General features: G+C 43.9%; 1 protein-coding gene across 2 annotated transcripts in view; it reads right to left on the bottom strand.

The window, feature by feature from the left end:
• Positions 1-22,551, bottom strand: part of GALNT6 (polypeptide N-acetylgalactosaminyltransferase 6) — a 1,315,790-nt gene that overhangs the window by 534,675 nt on the left and 758,564 nt on the right. For both annotated transcript variants that reach the window (XM_044083436.1, XM_044083437.1), the window contains exon 6: positions 10,594-10,828. In XM_044083436.1, the coding sequence (XP_043939371.1) occupies positions 10,594-10,828 (235 nt within the window). The remainder of the gene's footprint in view (positions 1-10,593; positions 10,829-22,551) is intronic.

Raw genomic sequence — 22,551 nt, 5'->3', positions numbered from 1 at the left:
CTGCCCATTGATTTTTTGGCAGATCTGGCCAATCATTTGCCATTGGCAGTGTGTGGAAATGGAATCTGTATCCCTGTGATACGATGTTTAGTACCCACTTGTCCTGGGTTATTAACTGCCAAATTTGAGCAAAATGTGCAAATTTTCCCCCTATGGGTGCTGCCAAAAGATAAGTGCTTGGTGTAGGCAAAGGGAAGTCATTGGGATTGCTTTCTGTAGGTTTGCTCTTTATCTCCTCCAAATTTGGAGATGGATGCGCCCCATTGCTTTGACCTGTAGGAGTCTTGCGCCTGGTATCTGGAACCCTTAGGGCATCTGGAATTGCCCCTTTGAGCTCTGTCTGACACAGGAAAGGACCAATATTTTGTAGGCCAGTGTCTACTGTATCTTGGTGGCTGCACTTGTAAGAAGTCTTTAACAGTTTGCAGACTTAGCTTTGTCTTCCATTTTCTTTAAAACCTCTTCTGCCTTAACACCAAACAGAGAGTTGTGCTGTAAAGGTTTAACATGATCAGGGAAATTTTGTTCCTTTAACCAGGCATGCCTCCTAATCACAGATCCAGTAACTGTGGCCCTGCAGGAGGCCTCTAAAGAATCAAAACCACATTGCAAAGTATGCTTTCCAACCTGTTCAGCTGCATGCAATAATTCCTGTAATTTTATTTTCTGCACATTCTGAAATCAACATAATTTTCTGTTTCAGCAATCCCATAACATGTTGTTGGTACTTAAGCATATGAAATTGACAGTTTAAGGCCCTGATTGCCAAGGTTGCAGATGTATAAACCTTTTTTCCCCATCTGTCCAGTGCCCTTGAATCTCTGTCGGAGGGGTAGGATTTTTTGCTGTTGAGGCCTTAACTCCATTTGGACCCTGTGAAATAGTTTCAGGATCAGCAGCAGGGTTTCTAAATAAAAATTTACGAAAGTCAGGGACCCTGTAATATCTGTCAGGCTCACTGGGAGCCGGAGGTAAGGCGTCAGGGGTCAGGCTTGACTCCGAAAACACATCATCCACAATGTCTAAAACAGGGGGAATGGCTAAAGGCTTGTGCTGAGGGAGAAGGAAATCCCTGAGCCTCTTTTTTGATTCTGAGAAGTCTTGACTCTCCCAGTGAAAATGCTCCCTCAAAGTATGCAAGGTTTCTCCAAATGAATAATCCTCAGGAGGAGATGCAGATGGAATAGACTCCTCAGCATCAGAATCCTCATAGAGAGGTAAAGATAATTCCTGATCAGAAGAGGAATCAGAAGAAATAGAAACCTAATCTGAAGATTCATAGTCAGTGTCTTGCCTAGGCCTCTTATCTAGAGGGGGATGGGTACCCCGATCAAGGTAACAAGGTCTTCAGCCATTTTGATCATCTGTTTTTTAGGCATAGAGGCCTGTGCATGTGGCTCAGGCGTCGTTTTTTTAGTTTTAGAAAATGTCTTTGCCTTTGCAGCTTTCGTCGGTTTGATATATAAATGTTGAGGTCTGAATATACCCTCAGAAGCCAGTGCCTGCTCAGCGGCTCCGGACCCATCCGAGGGAGATACATCTGTCGGTCCAATACCTTGAGTATCTTGCAGCATGCCGGACTCCACATGGGTGTCGGTAGAGGCCTGCGACATGAATGTAGCGGGTAGCAGGGGCTGCGAAAGCGCCTCACTGAGTACTGGCTTACTGACGAATGGCTTAGGAGAAGCTTTGTCATCGGTTTTGGATCTCAACTGCCTTTCTCTGTCCTTTCCTTTGCATTTTTTATTTACTCCGGTAGTCAGATTGCTATCCGACGACATTTCTGGGTAGTTAAATCTGTTTCCAAAATACTTAGATGCAAAAATATACTGACGCTTAATAGTGCGTTGGTTAAATCTAGCACAAAACTGACAGCCAGGCATGTTGTGATCAGGCACTACGCAAGGAATACAGTATAAATGGAAATCCTTATGAGGTATTTTGCTTCCCACAAGTAATGTAATTATTAACTTTTTCTGACATCGGTAAAAAGCAAGGAAAAAGTTTCCCCAACGGGGTACTTAGCTTTAGTGAAGACTTTGGTTCTGAAACTCAAACTCGAATATTTCAGTAGTCGGTCGACCGACATTTGCAAAATGTTTCTGCTTCGGGCACCACGCGGCAAGAAAGACTAAAGAAAATGGCATCGGCTGCATGTTTTATACCCCTGATGACCTGACATCATGGAAGAGAAGACAGCAACCAACGCAGAACCCAAGACTTTGGAATTCAGGCCGACTGAGGGCAACCTGCCAGCAGATTACCCAAATGTAATGACTGCAACAGTGAAACATGAAGAACATCTATATATCTATATATATATATATATATATATATATATATATATATATATATATATATCTATATCTATATCTATATATCTATATATCTATATATATATACATATATACAAATAAGGGATCCTCCCAGCTGAGGTGATCCGAGCGTCAGGCCCATACACAAAAGCTTATCCTGGCTGTCGTATGTTGCGTGGGACGTCACACGTAGATACCATAAACCATGGGCCATAAATGTGACGTCCACACGCACAGACCTCAGGACTGAATGCCCTAGTTGGACAGTAATCTAAGAGAAGCTGCTCAGGATGCCATCCAGAGAGGGAAAGTTAACTGACTATAAAGGAGAAGAAGAGGTAGATGTCTTAGTGGCGGGTAGGAGGGAGGGATAGGAACACTGCAACATGGAAGAGAAGGACATCTATGGTTATGGTAACATTTACACAACTATTCTATGTCCTTCTATTCTTGTGTTGCAGTATTCTAAACATGAGGGACAGTACCAAAGCTCAGCATGTGTTATGGGTGGTGGAAGAAGAACCTTTTATGAAACCATGCAGGATGGCTTTTGCAAAACCTGTGCTAGCCTTGGAGATGAAGTTCAACTTGTAATGTTTGGTGAAAGTGTGGACTGAAGACCATGTGGCTGCCTCTAGGATAGCGGCAGTATCTAGGCCTTTGAAAAAAGCCCCTAGGGAGGCCACAGCCCTAGAAGAGTGGGCCCATAGTGCGCAGGGAAAGTGTTTGCCATGGAAAAAGTAGCAGAAGGTAATACTGTTGGAAATCCAGGAAGAAATTGTTTGTTTGGAGACAGCTTTCCCCAGGGCCCTGGGGTGAAAGGATACAAACAACTTGTTAGACTTTCTGATATTCTTAGTCTTGCCCAGGTAAAATCTAAATTGCCTGTGAACATCAAGGAAATGAAGCGTACTCTGCCATTCTGTGGAGAAGGAAAGAAAGCGGGCAGGTGGATGGACTGGTTAAGCGAAAGTTCGCTGACCACCTTAGGCATGAAGGATGGGTTCAGGTGAAGAGAGACCCCATCTTTATGAAATATCAGGTATGGTGGGATAGCCATGAGTGCTTGTAGCTCTGAAATTCTCCTAGTCCAAGTCAGGGCTACTAGAAGCACTCCAAGTGCACATTTTCAGACAGGCTGATGCTGCTGGCTCAAAAAAGGTGCTGTGATGAGTTTTTCAAGAATGTAATTCAGGTTCCAAGGAGGGGGGATGGGTTTTCTTGGTGGCCTGAGATGGAGCACACCCTTAGGAAAAAGCTTTACCTCTAATCTGGATAGCATAGGCGGACTGAAAAGTAGGCAAGCTGGAATGGCTGATAAATGGACTGTCGCCAAGGAATATGAAAGTTCTTTCTTAAGTAGCTCACACAAGTAAGACAAAACTAGAGGTACATCTGCCTGAAAAGAATCCAACTGTTTGTGAAGACACCAACTGGAGAACAGGTAGGATCTCCTGGTAGTGGGTTTTCTGGCCTCCTGCAGGACCGAAAACATGTCCTCTGAGTAAATCACCCACAGGGTCAATTCGAGGGTCTGTAGGTGTGGGTGGATGAGAGATCCCTTTTGTTATGTAATGAGGTGCACCTTGTGTGGTAACTTGTGGTGACTGCCCCTGGCTAGTGAAAAAAGAAGGTGTAACCAATGCTGCCTTGGCCAAAAGGGGGTCACCAGCAAGTTTTTGGAATTGTCCTGCTGAATCTTCAGCAAGACTTTCTGTATGAGAAGGAAGGGGGGGAATGCATAAAGAAACATCCCCTTCCAGGAAATCAAGAATGCATCCACCCTCCATGCCTGAGGAGAGGGAGACCTTGTGCAGAACAGCTGCAGTTGTCTGCTCTGTGGGGAGACAAACAGATCTATTTGAGGTGCACCCCACCAATGGACTATATCTAGAAACACATCCCTGTGCAACATCCATTCATGGTTCAGAGATATTGACCTGCTGAGAGCATCCACCTGAACATTGTTTTATGATGGAATGTAAACTGCCTGCAGCGTTACCTTGGAAAGGGTGGCCAATTCCCAAGCTTGGACAGCCAGCCTGCAAAGTAAGTAGGATTCTGTTCCACCTAGTTTGTTGATGCAGCACAGGACTGTGGTGTCTGTAAAGATTTTTAGAGGTCCTCGGTGTATGAAGGGGAAGAATATTTTTAGGGCTAGGATAAGGGCAGTCATTTCCCTGATGTTTGTGCGTTTTTCCTTTGATAGATGTCCCATTGTCCCTGAACCTTCAGACCACTCATAGTTGCTCCCCACCTCAGGTCTGATGCATCTGTGCACATCTGCTGAGCTGGAGGGAGAGGTTGTAGAGGTTAATCTTGGGTTCAGCTGAACTTGTTGGATCCACCAATACAGCTCTTTCTTGAGACATGGAAAGAAGAGAACCTTAAATTCTAATGGGTGGGTGTGTTGGGACCAAACATTCTTCAGGTACCACTGAAACCTTCTCATGCATAACCTGACTACGGGCAGCATTGGAAATGTGGCTGCCATGAACCCCAAGAGATGTAGGAACTCCCTGGCCGAAAATGCAGCTGGCTAGAAGTAGGCCCTTGAAGGAGGAGGTTAAAGATGTGACCGTTTCTGAAAGGAGGAAGGCCTTCATCAGATATGTCCTTATTCTGCACCCCAGGAACACATGACCTTGTGAAGGGGTCAGGGAGGACCTGAACTGGTTGATGGTGAAGCCTAAGGGTTCTAGGAGGGAAATGGTAAATAGTAAATGCCTTTGGAGGGTATTTGGGTGATCTGCCTGGGTAAGAAGATCGTCCAGGTATGGATAGATCTGAACGCCCTCTGTTCTGCAAAAGGCTAACACTGGAGCTAGTCATTTTGTGAATACCCTTGGTGTTGTGGACAAACCAAAAGGCAAGGTGGCAAACTGATAATGCAAGGACTGCACAGTAAAACAAGTATTTGTGATATGATGGGTGGATTGGGATGTGAAGATATGCAGCCTTCAGGTCTAAAGTGGCCAGATAAAAATTGGGGGTCAATATCGGAAGAGTTTGAAGGGACAACATGTGGAAGGTGGGAACACGGAGAAAGGGGTTTAGGAGGGACAGCTCCAGGATGGATCTCCATGGCCCATCCTTTCTTGGGTCTAAGAAGAGTCTTGAATAAAACCCTAGGCCTTCCTGTCCAGGTGATCTTTTGAACTGTGCCCTGATGGACAAGATATCTTGAATGACCTGTGGGGATGAGGTGAATTTGGTCCTTTGGAGGTTGTGGGATTCCTTTTGGGATTGGTTTTTCTTTCCAGGTCATGAATTATCCTTTTCCACTACTGACAAGACCCAGTTGTCTGAGATGATGTTTTGCCACAAGGGAAAGCGATGACATAGGCAGGCAGAAAGGGGAAATTTGTTGGTAGGGGGGTCTAACAGTCGCACATTGTTGGGCCTATTAGGAAAGGGCTGTCTATTAGTAGATTGGGAGGAGATGGGCATGGCACAGGATGATTTCCTGACACCTTTTCTTCGTTTTGAAGAGGGTGGTGTCGAGGTCATCATGACAAACCTGGATTTGGCAGGGTAGTGTCTGTGAAACTTTGGCAATGGTGATACAAAGAGATGCTTGAGGTCCTGCAACTCTCTGCTTTTCTCTTGCAGGGCTTTAAAAAGCTTTGCTGCTGACTGTTTACAAAAAAAAAAAAATTATCAAGTGGAGCATCCATGATTTTGGAGGAATCGGGAACAGAAGTGAGTTGGTCTAAGCCCTAGGATACTAGAACCAGTGCATATTTTACCACACAAGTTTGGTAGTTGATGGCTGTGAAGGCCAGGGTTTTAGATGTATATATTTTCTTCCCTAACCTGTCCATCATTTTGTTGTCTTTATCAGATGGAAGCAAAGAAGAAGAGGGAATCTATCCGGACTGCTTATCCTGTGAGACAGCAATTACAGCAGGGTCTGCCAAGGGGGGGCTTAATGAGAAATTAGCAGTTGTCAGGTACTTTATAGAACCTATCTGGTCTCTTTGGTGCCGGTGGCTGAGAATCTGGAATTTTGGAGGATGAGGCAAAGGCATCCAAGTATGCAGGGATAACTGGAGGGATGGCTGAGGGAGAAGGGGATTCCATCTGAAGAAGCTCATATCTTTTTTGAAGTTCTGTCATTTGAGTGTAATCCCACTTGAAATATTTCCTCATTTTGGTAATTGTTTCCCCAAATGTAATGTCTTCTGGTGGGGAATGACTTTCTATGGAGTCCTCTTCCAGTAAGCAGTATTCTAAGGGGAAGGCCAGTTGTGAAGTATAAGAAAGGGACTCATCAGAAGATGAAGAAGAAGATTCCTCTCCTGGAGTTTGAGGCAAGAGGCTTAGGATGTAGGCTTGGGGTTCAAGGCAGGCAGAGCAGACAGGGCCTGTTAAGTAGCAGGCCTAAGATCTATGAAGGCCTGGGAAAATGCTTGCCAATCCGGGATACCCTCAGAAAAAGCAGACAAGTGTTTAGTTTTTTGCCTCTTTTTGAGAGATGGCATCTTAGGTCCAAGTCTGAGTAGGCATAGGCCTAGGATCCAAGGTCATAGTAGGAATTGAGGAAGTCTCCTTGATAATGGAAGCAGGCAAAGAGTGTTCGGGCGAAACTAGCCCCCACCTCCCCCCAACACTGGAAACCAACATCAGTATTACCTCCATGGACATGCCGGTCGAAGAAACTAGAGCAGTGCCTGAAACAGAACCCACCGTAGTTGCTGAAGCCATCAGACATACCTCAATCCCTATATTGGCGGCTGGCAGGACGTCTGAATCCGGAGGTGCAGGCGCTTTTTCAGGCCTTGAAACTTTGGCCTTTTTCTTAGGTAGTTCGGCCAATACACCAGGCGTTGCTTCCACACCCAAGGCTAATCTCTTAAGGCGTTGGTTCTCTATGAAAAGATTAAGGGCCGCTAGATAGCTGTGTAGGGTCTTTGGGACAAACGCTGGCAAACAGAGCAGGATATGTAGTCGTGGGAAGGCCCTACGCAAAAGAGGCAGAGGTTGTGGCCGTCTCTGTGAGGGATTTGACGTCCGCACTTACATTTCCCCTTCCTAGATGACATGAATGGAATCAGCTAACAATTAACAGCAACCAGAACTAGAAAAAATAAAGGTTCCCCAACGGGGTACTTATCACTTTAGACATCTTTGGTACAGAGCAGAAGGATCGAGCTGACGTTCGACTGGTGGGAGAGAAGTTCCATGGTCTGTGTGCGTGGACATCACATTTATGGCCCATGGTTTATGATGTCCCACGCACCATACAGCAGCCATGCTAAGCTTTTGTATATGGGCCGAACGTTCGGGTTGCCTCAGGGTGAGGATCCCTCATGTTTAGAATACTGCAACATCAGAATAGAAGGACATCACTTGATGACCTAAAGGGGTCATTTGCATATATCTCATGGCCCTCTATTATAACAGGTTTAAGGTACCACACAATGAAAACTCTAGCTTGGCTAGGTTCTTCCTGCAGTTTTTACTGAATTGATTGCCTGTGTGACCTTTTTACCCTTTGGTTTTGACATACATGCATGCATATTTACAAGAGAAAGTGTATATACGCACACACACACACTACTCATAATGAGTGAATAACCCAAATAAAGACGTTCACAATATCAACTGCAAAAAGTTGAATTCGCAAACATCGACATGCTACTATGCATGCAACGAGCAAAAATCTTGGCGCATACAAAACAAAAGTTTAAAAAGTAGTATAAAACACGCTCCCTGCACACACTCCCCCCTCTAATTATGCACTAACTCCAAATCTGCAGAATGTCAGGAAAAGGGCATATTTCCCAACCGCAAGAATTGTGTGATCTCGCACAACTATGGAAATTTATGTAGTTAACTAAATTTTTGTCGATTAAACAGATGTCGTACAGTTGGGAATTTGATGACTGTCAGTTCTCGTGTGTGTGTGTGTGTGTGTGTGTGTGTGTGTGTGTGTGTGTGTGTGTGTGTGTGTGTCTCTGTGTGTGTGTGTGTGTGTGTGTGTGTGTGTGTGTGTGTGTGTGTGTGTGTGTGTTTACACATATAGTAAGATTAAGGCTAGCTAGCTAGATATAAGGCCTGCCCACCAACAGTCCTCAGACTCAGGCTGGCTAATGCCATACTTACATTTATTTCTTGTTTCTTATATTTTTAGAAACTACTGTTTTCAAAGGACATATATAATATGTTCCTTGTATTTCTTAATTTTTTTGTATATATTCTCATCGGCTGAACAGGAATAACATCATGGCACAGTACAGACAAATGTGCTGATAAACAGATGCATTCGGTGTCAAAGCAGCAATCCCCAAAGAAGTGGCAGGGTATTAAATTCAAACATAACCTAAACTCTCTGGTCTTACAGCTTGTGCCTTTATGCAGTCCATAGTTTTTTTCTTAACTAAGAAACAATTCAAATTAGACTGATACATAAAACTGCTAAAAAACATGCAACTTTTCGTTGCCTTTTCCCCACTTCATTTCTATCACAGTGGGAGTGGGGGATGGGCAGAGATTCATTTAGAACCGAGTCACTCATGAGGCCAGATAGAAGCAGTGTAAAACGAAATTCCTCATTCTACCTTCCATATATGAGCTTGAAATTAGAAACATTACTACCCCATTATCTTATTCTTTAACAGCTTTAAAGAAGGTTTAAACAGAGTAGCAATAAAGGACTACTACTCTATATAGTCTAAAAGAATGACTGTTTTGTCTCAAGACCACTTCCTGTCCGCAGCTTCATTTTTGAGTAAATGCACAGCACAAGGAATAGACTACTCTATGATTTTAAGAATAGCAGCTAATGCCAGTTAACAATTCAGAAGCTACAGATTTAACGCAGTTCTCTATTTTCTCTTCTTGGTCATCATCACCCTGAATATTTGCATACTGGTAACAGATTCTTCCCTTGAAGGACTGCTTGACATCTACAAAGATCCAGTTGACTGTGGTGCTGTTCTGAAGGGTGATAGCCTTCAGAGCTTTAAAATACGAAATAGTGTTCTGTGTAGCACTTGAATTTACCATTTACTGTACTGTGTGGAGATGGTCTACCCAAACAAGGAGACATTAAAAGTAGTGGTATTCCTGACTGGCTAACGGAGGCAAACAGAAGAAGCCAGATAAAACAGAACATGTTGGCAAGGTTAAGACTATATCCGCTCTTTGCCCTCAAAACCATGCCTAGCATCTACTGACTTCTTTGGTAATAATGGGGAACTCTGCTAATCCACACTAATACTGAGACTGTTTTGAGGCAGAGTCTGCTGTTCTACAGTTTTACTGGGACTTTTAACCCCTGTCTAGTTCAAAAGCAGGAAGAAGGAACTTGGTGCCACCCTCATACTAACAGTACAAGAAACAATTATGATTACATCAGACTGCCAAGTGCTGATGAGCTGTTCAATGTACAGTGACCAATGTAAAGTTCCTTAATTTACACAGAGGCATTAATATTGTCCAATGATCACTTAAGTTGCCCGAATTCCTGCTTTTTGAACGTATACCACATTACCGCAGACATTTGTGTCTGAAATCCTATAACCTTACCATTAACTGAATGAGTCATGAACACTAATGCATGCACACAAAAGAAATGTGACCACAATACATCAGCTACAAAGTTGCGAAGTACATTGCCTTCATAAAACTGGACTGCTTCCTAAATTACTAAGGAAGCACTGCTACATGTACACAGGTAAATGTCAGTGTGCTACACATGGGAGCACAAGGACTACCCAGTGCAAGGGCTGATGCAGCAGAAGACTCTGAAGCCAGTGCCTTTAGCTTTCTCACATTATAAGAAGCTCCCAGCTAAATATAAACTATTTTGCAGTACTAAAACCTCAGAATAAGTTATAACTAGTTGGAGGGGTGTGGAGATGGACATTACCTTCCAAAGAGTTTTGCTAACAATGGTATTGGCAAATCCTTTTCCACCCAATTTTACTTCAGTAATTTGCCATGGAACCGTTTTGCCATACTGTTTAATAAGCAGCGAAAATTGGATCTTTTTTCATAACCTTAAAATGAGAATATCTGCAAATTTGACGAATACAGCATGAGTTATGCAGGTGTGATGGCAAAATGTATCTCTGATACTCCCTTCAAGAAAAAATGTAATGTCACGAAGTGTAAAACTGTCAGGAAGTTTAAGAAAAAAAATCAGTGAAGAAAATTTACTAAATTATATGCATTTTGCAGCCCCAAAAATATTCTGTAATATGACGTATTCACACACGTTTTTCTCTACCATGGAAGTAGGTTTCACATGGACAGAAATAGTCAAACTTACTTGATAGGGTAGGTTTCATCTTTCCTTCTCTCCTTCTCATGAGCTGGGAGTCCTTCCCATCCAAATGTTAAGCTCCAGTCAAAGTTACCTCGATTGTGTTGTCTCCCGTACTGTACAGGTTTAGAGAATTCGAATGTGTTTAGATCAATGGTGGTGATGTCAGGACTGACCACAGCTGTATAATCTTCGGCAATCCTGGCTAGCAGGGGCTCCAGCCAGCCATAAAAACACTCACCTATTGAGAAGGCATTGTAAAGAATTTCACTTATTCCATTATTTTCAACACACAAGTACTCTCTCAATAATGGATCAGCACTGTTACACCCTTACTTACATATGTGTTGCTCAAGTTCTACTACTCTAATTAATCTAACAGCAAAATATAAAATAAAACTGTGAAAAAACAATGATTAAACTGAGAATATGCCCATGCCCCCATACTCTCCTTTCAAAAGGATGAAAAGCTTGTAAACACAGGTATGCAGCTGCTAGCTTAGCACGATCTGTGTATGCCACTCAATAAAATGGTGCTCCCAGGCTGACTCTGTAAAAGGTTCATGTACAGCAGCGCTCTACTCTGGGTAACATACTTACATGCATACACAACATAAACAAATTAAACAACTAACAAGTGGAAAAGGAAAAAAAACTGTCAATTATGGTTTATTTCTATGCACCCTGACAATGTTATTAGTTTAATTCTACTACCTTCACCTTCAAAGCAGAAGATTTAATTCAAGTAAACTACATTTGCAGCTCTTATTTCTTTATATTATTTCTGCACAACTTTTTCTTTGGCCTGAAGTGGTGATTCATGTTTGTAGTGCTTTACTTTTCTTGGCAACACCTTTACAAACACCAGATAGGCCAGAAATTAGTCCAAACAGATCACTGCTCTACACCACTCAACAAATTTAACAAAATAAACAAATTTCCCCTGTAGTGATATCACACAAAACAATGTGCAATTCTACTGTGGACCAGTTTATCTTCAATTCTAGACTTGGGAATACAACTTGCAGAGGAAGGGATGGAATAAAAACGTAAGAGAGAATGAGGCTGTCATATGTAGAAAGTAGAATCATGTTAGGAACTTACCATAAAGTGAAGCTGTTCAAACAGATTCACTGCTGCAGTTATCTCTTGACTTCCAGACCTCTAACTTCCTTCAGGAGCCTCGGCCACCCCCCACCCACCACTGCACAAGGATGTTAGTAGTACAAGATGTGTATTAACTGATGCCATCTTTAGATCTTTTTAGCCCTGGCTAAAATCCAGGTAGAAGACCTGACACCAAAGCCAAATGGACAAGATAACAGTTCCCTGCGCCCCAGATCCACCACAGAGGTTTCCAATCTCCATCTCTGAGCAATAGGTTTAGGTTAAAGAAAGAGGGAGACCTAGTAGGAAATCAGTGGAAAGGCGCAGATAAATGAATAGGTGGTTGGATACAGAGATGAGGCCCTGCTGGGCAGCAGAATTAGATCCTGTTCTGGACCTATAGTCTGGGACAATGAATTCCATTTTTTGGGGGAAACATTCTAGTAAATCCTGAATTTGGATAGTCTGAGAATTGAAAGAAAAACACAGGATTTTCACTGACATTTTAGGTCAGAAAGTTACATTCATCACAAGATGCAGTTCTGCTCGTATTTACTAATTTACCATATTGTCCGCTTACATTATTGTGTGTTCTGTGCTTAGAATCCGTTTTAATTTCAATATATATTAATGAAATTTTCACAATGAAAGGAGAATTTAGGAGGGAACAAGGAGCCAAACTCTCTCAAAATGTCTCGCTCATTGCATTTCATATAATTATACAGCTCACTGCAAACTTGTTTCATAGTCTAGCCTGCTCTAACCAGTGCAATCCCTTAGAGGGTCATTACATAACTATTTTGGAAGCAGCAACTGGAAATTTTTTGTTCACACCTTCTGTAGACCCTGTAATTTAAGTTGTCTATCAAGGGAAAAAAAGAAGTTATGTCTTACCATAACGTTCCATCTGTGTTGTTGGTCTTCATCCATTCATCACTGATGGGTTCAGTTCCTAGCCCTCTGAACCGAGTCGGCCTTATACCAAAGCTCGCTCCAGCCAAAACCTCTCAAGCTAAGATTTACCCATAATCCCTTTCTCCCTGTTACCTCAGCTAGAGTTTGCCCCAACAAGTAAAGCATAGGTTGTCTCAGAGTAAAAACCTTAGTCCAGGAAGTAGACCAAAAAATACCCCAAGAACCTCTACGAGGGTGGGATGTGATGAATGGATGAAGATCAACAACACAGATGGAACGTTATGGTAAGACACAACTTCTTTATCTGATGTTAATCTTCATTCCATTCATCACTGATGGGACAGAGTCCCCAGCTACCTTATATCCATGGGTGGCCCTAAGGAAGAGCATTCCTGAGCACCACTGAACTAAAGGACGCCCTTCCCCTGGAGACCAGATCCAACTTGTAATGAGTGATAAAGGTATGGAAGCCCATGTAGCTGCTGCACAGATGTCATCCATTGAAGCCCTGGAGTGGCACGCCACAGAAGTTGCCATTAATCTGGTGGAGTGAGCCCTGATGTTTGGCGGGACAGATTTCCTTTCTAGGTTATAAATGAAAGTTATACAGTCTCTGAGCCATTTGGATAGAGTCACTTTAGAGACTGACTTTCCCATTTTTGGACCAGAAAATGAAATAATTGGTCTGATTTCCTGATTGTTTTTGTTCTGTCTAGGTAAAACCTCAATTGTCTGTGAACATCCAGTAAATGTGAACAATACTCTCCCTTGTTGGAAACAGTAAGAAAAAACACAGGCAAATCAATAGTCTGATTAATAGAGAGCTCGGAAATTACTTTGGGCAAGAAGGAAGGATTGGTCCATAGTGATACTCTGTCCTTATGAAAAATCAAATAAGGACGCTTGGTACAAAGAGCTTGGAAATGCGTCTGGCCGAAGTAATAGCCACCAGAAAGAGGGATTTCCAGGGTAGAAACTTGATGTCACATGTGGCTGCTGGCTCGAAGGGGGGGGGGGGGGGGCATGTCAAAGATTATAAAGACAAGCGTGAGACTCCAGGGTTCTGTGTGCTGCTTAAGTGGAGGTCTTGAATGATGGATTCCTTTCAAAAAGGTTTTGCTCAGACAATGAGCGATTAAGGAGTCACCGAAACAATTATGAAAATTTGAAATGGCAGCTAAATGGACACGAATAGTTGAAGCTGCGGCAGCCTCCTCAAAGAAATTAGATAGGTACTGGAGTACAGCAGACATGGGTGCAGAAAAGGGATCTAATTCTCTCCATCTAGACCAAATCGATTTGTCAGCATAAAGTTTTCTGGTGGATAGTTTACGCAAAGCCAGAATAATGTCATGTACTGGAGAGGAAAGATTACAATGCCTGGCAATCCCTGAAGTGGAGAAGCCAAGCTGTGAGCTTGAGGCTGAACAAGTTCGAGTGGCTCAACCCTTGAGGGTGAGATATCAGATCTGGAGTTGGATCCAAGATCCACAGTCTGTAAAGAAGATGAGGCCAGAGAAAGGGGAACCATACCTGTCGAGGCCAAAAGGGGGCTATGAGGATCATTTTGCTTTTCAGCCGAAAAGCTTTTTTCAGAACTAGAGGAATCAGAGAAATGGGAGGATAAGCATAAAAAAGTCCTGTGGGCCCAATCGTGGATAAGTGCGTCCCTCTGGGACCCCCCCCTGCGGGGAAATTAGGGTGAAATAGTTGCTGCACTTGTGGTTGGACGGGGAGGCAAATAGGTCGCAGCAAGGCTGGCCCCAACGGCTAAAGATCTTCGACACTAAGTTGGGGTTGAGGGACCACTCGTGAGGCAGGAGAATGCTCCTGCTCAATTTGTCTGTGATCACGTTGGAGTTCCCCAGGATATGCATTGCTATCAGAAAGCAGTTGGAAGCTATTGCCCACTGCCAAACTCTCATGGCCACTCGACATGGGTGATGGGACTTGGTTCCTCCTAGACTGTTGATGTACCAAGCTACTGACATGTTGTCCGACTGGATAGCAACTGTTTCCAAAGGAAGGGCAGTCTTGAAACTCTAAAAGCACTGCCCTCAATTCTAGAACATTTATATGCAGATTGACCTCTAGATCGGACCATGTGTCTTGGACAGTCATTCCCTGACATTGGCACCCCCCCCATCCTATCTGAGAAGCATCCATGGTCACAATGGCATTGGGCTGAGGGGGATGGAAAGGTCGGCTCCAAAGTGCTGTGTCTGGCTTCATCCACCAAGAATGATCCAGTTTGTACCGATTTGTAATACGAATCTGGGAAGACAACAGTTGTTGATTTGGATACCATTGGATAACTGAAGCCAATGTAAGTGTGTCATGTGAAACCTTGCTAGGGTACTATAGATATAGATAGTGCCATTGACCCTAGCAGCTGAAGGAACTGTTGAGGTGGGACCAATTGAATGTTACCCCTATAAACTCCAGGGTCTGGGCTGGAGTTAAAGACTGGACTTTTCCCAGTTTATGGATATTCCCAGGCTATGCACCAAAGAGAGGGTGTAATGCAAGGCTGTTACCAGTAGATGCTTGGTGGGAGTGTTGAGGAGCCAATCGTCCAGACATGGAAACACCCGGAATCCTTGCAGTCTCAAGTGAGCTGTCACTGCTGCCATGCATTTGGTGAACACTCTGGGGTCTGTAGAGAGTCCGAAGGGCAGGGTGCAGAATTGGTAATGATTGGCTCACAGCCACTAGCGAAGGAACCTCCTGGAGTGTTTGTCCATCTTGATGTGGTAATACACATCCCAAAGGTATATCGAGCACATCCAATAGTCTTCCTCCAGAAAGGGGAGAATGGATGGAACGTGACCATCTGGAATTATGTCTGGCTGACTATCTTGTTTAAAGAGCTGACGTCCAAAATTGGCATCCAGCCCCCTGTCTTTTTGCGCTTATATCACGTTATCGAAAGATGAAAATAGCGAACGCTATTTCATCGGCCCCAAAACATCTAAGCATGAAAATATCGAACATTCAGAACAGAGAATTTTTTCCCATGGACAAAAATCGCTGCTCCGAAACACACACACACAACACAAGCACATCAAACAAACAGCAACCACACACATACACTTAAATTCCTACATCTAACACTACACTAAACTAAACATACACTACTATCTACCCACGTACCTTAACCCAAACCCTAACCCTAAGGTCCGTCACTATCGCACACTCATCTAACCCACACCCTAACCCACTTAATCTGCCCCTAACCGTAAAGTCTGTCACTATCGCACACACGCCTAACCCACGCCCTAACCCTAAGTCACCCGCCCCTAACCCAAACGTACAAACAATCGCACACTTGCCTGAACCCAACCCGCAACTTTCCACCACAGCGCTAAGAATAGCGAAGGCACAGAAACCAAGGAAAGAATTCGCTGCTCTGCGGCTTCGCTATTTTTAGCGTTCGCTGAATATTGTTCGATATCAGAACATTTGACGTTTTAATACTTCGATGTTCTGATATAGACCCGTCTTTTTTGGCACCAAAAAGAACCTTGAACAAAATCTGGATCCTATCTGGTCTGATGGTACTTTCTGGATGACTCTTTTTTTTAAGTATAGCTTTTCTATTTGTAGAGCTGCTTCTTCCCTTAGACTGGATGGAATGTCTGGGATTCACTTTGAAGGTTTTGGGTAGGAGTCAAACGGGATTTCGTAACCTCTGGATATTATCTTCGGCACACAAGAGTCAGTGGTAATAGATAGCCAGGCACTGGGATGCAGAGAAAACGTCCCCCAACTGCTTCCAGAGGAAAGCAATCAGGCCGCTCTTCAGGAGCGCTGATAGGGCTGTCCAGAGAAGGAATCTCCGGAACCCTGATAACGTGGACCCCCCCTGGCTCTGTTGGGGCATCTTCCGGAAGAGTTGCCCCCCTCTGCCTCTGGGGGTGAACTCGCCACAAGTGTCAAGAAAGGGACCCTGACACTTTTTGTGCTACAAATTCCCACTTCTGCGGTTCCTAGAAAAAAGACGCTCATGAGTGGAGAAATATACACCAACCATAGACAGGTTCTTACCGTCCTGCTCACACCTGGACAATGTGTCCCTTCACTTTAGGCCCAAACAGGGAAGATGCTTCCACTGGAGCATTAAGGAAGGAAGACTTAAAAGGATCCGCATAGTCACACAGGTGCATCCAGACGTGACATCTCATAACTACGCTTGAACCCGCAGCTCTAGCCGCCCCATTCAGTTGCATGTGAAATCAACCTTATGGACAAATTAGAAATTGATTCCAGTGTCAGTAGCTGTGAGGCTAGCTTGTCATTAACCTCGTCAGACACCTTTCCTGACAGAGTACCAGAGAGTTCGGAGATGAGGTCTCTCCGGAGTCTGGTGAAATGTGCTAGGCAGTTCAAAGACCGAATAGCAAAAATCGATGAAGCAAAAACTCACTTCCCCAGTCTGTCCACAGCTCAGGACTCCCTGTTAGGCAAATGAACAATGTGGCTCTCCTCAGCGAGCTCTTTCTTGGTGGCTGCCGCTGCCACCACCATAGCATCTACTGGTAGACCTTTTGACCAATGTGGATGTTTTTCAGGGGGGAGAGAGGATCTTGTCTGGTCTCTTGGGGATTGCTTTAAAAGTGTCAGGGTTCTTCCAGGTGTGCTGCACACAAGCTGAACTAACTCATCTGCAGGTGGGGTCACCCAGGAGGTAGATGGTTGTGCACGAAAGGCCTGCAGAAAAACTGATTCCTCCAAGGGAGGATTTTTGGGCTTCTAATCACCCCTCTATTTCAAGATCTCCAGGATGTCTCCAAAGGAGACATCTTCTGGGGGTGATCGTGGGGACCCTTCCCCTTCATCATTATCTGTATACTCGGTGAGGGACTCCTCCGGGGAGTCCACATGTTTCCTCTTGCAAGACTTCTTCCTAGGAACCTCCTCAGGAGAGCTTCTGAGGAGGAACTGGAGGAAAGGGAACCCTGCAATAGGGTTTCCTGTGGCTCCTGTGCTCAATCAAGGATGGTGCCCTGTGAAAGCTGCAGCACAGGGGGAAGACACGGGGGTTCTGACGCCGAAGGCTTGCTCACAGAGGCAAGAGCCCTCTCCTTCACCTGGAAGGCAGGGCCGCCTGAAGAGGGATGGGAGCCCCGAACCGAGAAAGACACCTCGGAACTGGGGTCACATCCCGCTCCATTGAGCCCGCACCCAGGAGTGGAGCCTCAAGCAGGACAAGTACCGGCAGGGCACTTGGCACCATGGATGGCACCGCAGAAAAGGTCAGCGCCATACTCTGAACCAAGGAGCCTGTAGTCCAATCCTGGGACTGAGGAAGACCCGGCTCCAACGGAACTGAAGGCCAAAGGGCCATCTCTGGGGCCAAAGTGAGATCCACTATCGGCACTGAAGCAGAGGGTGTCGAGAGAGGCGTCAGTGCCGAGGGCTTTGAAACCTGCAAGGAGGACGGAGGAGGAGAGTAGGATGGAGTCCGTGAAGCAGAAAATCCAAGTCCTAAAAGGGATTGGGATTTAGAATCAGAAGGAATCCCCCTGGCTGTCAGAAGCAGGTGCACAAGGCGCACCACATTGAGTTCGGAGAGGCTCCTGGTGGACCTAGTGGACATCCCCGAAGGGGACTGTGGACGCTCTAAGAAGAGACTGTAAGCCTGTCCCAAGAAGGGGTCGACAGAGAGGGAATATCGGGTCTGTGCTTGCACGTCTAATGGCACCACCATCGCCATTTTCAAGAAGATAGGGGTAGCAATGTCCATCTGGGGTATAGGAGCCGTGGAAAGGCTCGGAGTCGTAATTGGGGTTGAAGTCAAAGTTATTGTATCAGTCACAGTCAGTGCCATAGACGTCTGTGCCGAGGGAGTAGTCGTTGACACTATAGACATAGACAGTGCCGTAGACAAAAACCTCTGTTCCGGTGCAGAAAGCTTTGGAATTTTTGGTTTTGGCGGTCTTTGCTTCTTACCAGAGGGTAAGGAGGAAATGGAATGTGGGCTCTTTCTCCTTCCTAGGAGGGGGGGTGAAAGTACAGTTTTGTACCTACCATAAATGTAGATGTTAGAGTGTAAACACTGCTGCAGTCATTACACTTGGGTTATCCTGCCGTCAGGCGGTTCCCCAGTCGGCCTGGGTTCCAAAGTCTTGGTCCGGCGTCGGTTGCTGTCGCCTCCTCCCTGACGTCAGTGTGACAGGGGTATATAAGATGCAGCCGCCATTTTCTTCAGTTTTTCTTGCCCCAGATGTCAGGTGCCCCCAAATAGGTAGGCAATTCAAATTGCTAGTAAAGTATACATAAGAAAAGCAACTTTCAGTTACCAGCAAATACTCCCCATAGGTGGTAAAGGGTAGAGGACATAGGTACGTACCAGCAAGTAAGAGGGGAAGAAGGGAGGGTAACCTGGACTGCAGCAGTGTTTACACTCGAACATCTACATTTATGGTAGGTACAAAACTGCACTATGTTCATCGTGTTACACTGCTGCAGTCATTACACTTGGGTGGAATCCCAAAGCTGAGGTAGGGTGGCTGGTTCTATAAGGCATTAGGGGTGGCTATAAGGCCCTGCAGCACAGCAGTGGCGAAGCCAGCTCTGGATTTGAAGTATAAAGGCAAATGGTAATGCTTGTTGAAGGTATGCACAGAACTCCATGTTGCTGCTTTCAAAATATCCTTGGTAGGTACTCCTCTGAGGTAGGCAGTTGAAGTGGCTGTTGCCCTGGTGGAGAGAGATCTAATGGCCCTAGAGGCACCAATGGGAAAATCTCTTCCACTTAGCTAGCAAGACATTAAGTATGGTTTCTTACTCTCCCTCATAAATAGCACATCCTCTGAATAGAGTGCTCGGGTTGGGGTGTTGGAGGGACTCTCTATTTTGACTTTGAATGTACGCACATAGATGCAATATTTACCATATTTGCCTTGCCAGATTACATAGGAGAGAGAACCAGTGTTGTCTTAGCCAAAAGGGAGCTACGAGCTTCTACCCTGACCTTTAGGAGGACCCTGGACCTTGACAGTATAACAAGAGAAAGTGCAAAGAAAGAGATCTGTCCAATTCAGTGAGAAAGAACCTACACTCCAAGCTTCTGGAGCTGCTAATCTATAACAGAACGGTCTCAGATGCATGTTTAGAGATGAGGCAAGCAGATCTACTTATGGTACACTTCACATCCAGGTCTGATCCAGATCCCTGTTCAACATCCATTCAGGGTCTACTTATGATCTGCTCAGCTAGACTGCTAACACATTTTGTTGTGAGGGGATTGTAGAGCAATATTTATGTACACCTTTAACAAGCTTTCTAGGGGGTTGGCACAAGTGCATAAATACTGAGCACATGTGAGCCTGACTGCCATTCTGTAGTAAGCTGTTGAGATGTAAGCATGTATGTCTGTGTAGTCTGTCAGTTAATCAGTTAGTTTACATTTTGTACTGCTGCTATCCAAAGAGATGCGTTTCCCACCTGTTCATCTTCACTTGTAAAACAAGACGAGAGACAGTGTCAGAATGGGATCCAGAAATCCAGACTCAGGACTGAGAGGCACTCAGTTAATGGTAGAGGAATACAGAGGAATGGATCCCTACTGCATGTACAACTCACAAAAACAAGTTAAAAACATATTTCAGATATCAAAGCTTACTTAAATAATTTCTTATTCGCAAAAATATAAAAGGAAGCACTCAGAATGCTCTAAATGAATTGCTCGTTAAACGAAATGTCTGAAACTGTGACATATTGATAAAAATATTCTAATAACAATGGAAAATGTTTGAAATAACATCCGAATTGCATAAAATGACTAAAATAAGGAAAATGCATTTTTTCGCATTAACTAAAGTTATTCAAGATATCAGAAGTGTATGAAGTGTTTGCATGTTTGTGCAGTATTACAGTACAGTTATTTCACAAAATACAGCCATCTGAAAGCATATTTCGCAAAGTACAGTATTTTGAAGAGTTTATTTCCATTTGAATGTTCTTACAAGTACTGGCTTTGAGTGCATGTTTGTACATAATTACAAGGGCCATATTTTCAGTGTGTTTGAGCATACTTTGTTGAAATGGCAGATGGATTTCAAAATCCAGGACGTCTTGTACTAGATAATAATACTGCAGAGAATTGGAGTGTGTTTGAGCAGGAGTACGATATTTTCATACAAGCTACATTTTCTAATAAGTATGACCGTAGAAAGGTATTTATTCTGCTTAATTTGGCCGGTTCAGACACCAGAGAAAGACACCATTCATTTGTGTATGCACCTACTGTGTTTGCAGAGGAGGGGGAAAGCAGTCATACAGTGGTCATTGGCCGAGTCAAGGGAAGACCTTGAGTGCTTAAAAAAAGGAGTTATGTACTCACCATAACGTTCCATGTTTGTTGTCCATCTCGCCTCTCATTCTTACAATGATGGGTTCGGAGCCAATCCTCTACTCCAACTCGGCCGAATACTTAGCTGAAAATCTCAAACCTGGCTCGTGGCAAGAAGGTATCCCACAATGCAGTGGTGTAATTCCCCAGATCTTGTTTGCTGCTAATACTGAATAATATGTACACTATATACATATCTACAAACATATACATATAAACGTGTCTGAATTCATACTAAATGTACTGGAAGGAGAAACAAGCTGAGACAAAGAACTCCTGAGGTAGTGGAAATCTACCAGGTGCACAAGAAGTCTTTGGCAGGGGGAAGGAGGGAGGGTTCGTAAGAATGAACGGTGAGATGGACAACAAACATGGAACGTTATGGTGAGTACATAACTTCTTTGTTATGTTGTCCTAGCTCACCTTCATTCTTACAATGATGGGGACAGTGTCCCTAGCACCTTTTTCCTGGGTGGCTCATGGGAGTACACCTTTAACCACCGTGGAACCAAAGGATGCCCTGTCCCTGGAGGCCAAATTCACTTTGTAATGAGTGATAAAAGTATGTGGAGTAGACCAAGTAGCTGCTGCACAAATATTATCTATAGGAATTCTGGCTTGGAAGGCAGATGACGTAGCCATTGCTTTAGTGGAATGACATTTTAGTTTGAAAGGTAAATCCTTGTGATTTGAGTTATAGATAAATGTAATACAATTTGAAAGCCAATTAGAAAGAGTAGTTTTGGAGACTGAGGATCCTTTTTTTTTTTTTTTTGCATCAGAGAAGGGTACAAATAATTGGTCAGATTTTCTGAAGTCTTTGGTTCCATGCAAATAGAATCTGAGTTGTCTGTGCACATCCAGTTAGTGTAATTTGTACTCTGCATTGTTGCTATGGTGTGGAAAAATACTGGAAGTTCTATGGATTGGTTTATGTTGTTTGGAGAAGCAACTTTAGGTAAAAAGGATGGGTTTGTACGCAAAGATACCCTATCTTTATGAAAAATCAAATATGGTGGTTTAATAGAAAGAGCTTGCAGTTCTGACACCCTTCTAGCAGAAGTTATAGCCACCAGAAACAAGGTCTTCCATGAAAGGAATTTGAGGTCTGAAGATGAAGAGGGCTCAAAGGGAGGTAAAGTGAGATGAGACAAAACAAAATTTAGATCCCAAGGAAAACGGGTTCCTTGAAGGGAGATCTTAATAAGGAAGCAACTTTTAAGAAGGCTCTACACAACCTGTGTGACATTAAGATGGAAGTAGTATCACCAATATGAAAATTTGAAATTGCTGCAAGTTGAACGTTGATGGTTGCTGCAGCTGAGCCTTGTTGAAACAGTTCTGACAAGAATTCCAACATAGAATGAATAGGTGCAGAGAAAGGATCAATGTTCTTATCTTGAGCCCAAAGGGAAAACCTCTTCCATTTACTAGAACAGAGCTTTCTAGTGGAAGCTTTATGGGAGGACATTAAGATATGTCTAACTATAGGAATAAAATTGTGAAGCCTGACTAAATTGGGAAGTGGAGAAGCCAAGCTGTCAGTTTTAGGGTGTGGAGAGGAGGATGAAGCTCCCCTGACATAT

Source organism: Protopterus annectens, chromosome 9.part0 (assembly GCF_019279795.1).
Source record: "Protopterus annectens isolate FY-2018-M chromosome 9.part0, PAN1.0, whole genome shotgun sequence".
In the NCBI taxonomy this organism is placed as follows: domain Eukaryota; kingdom Metazoa; phylum Chordata; order Ceratodontiformes; family Protopteridae; genus Protopterus; species Protopterus annectens.
Note: the sequence above shows the minus strand (reverse complement) of the source record. Positions and strands in the feature narration are given on the sequence as shown.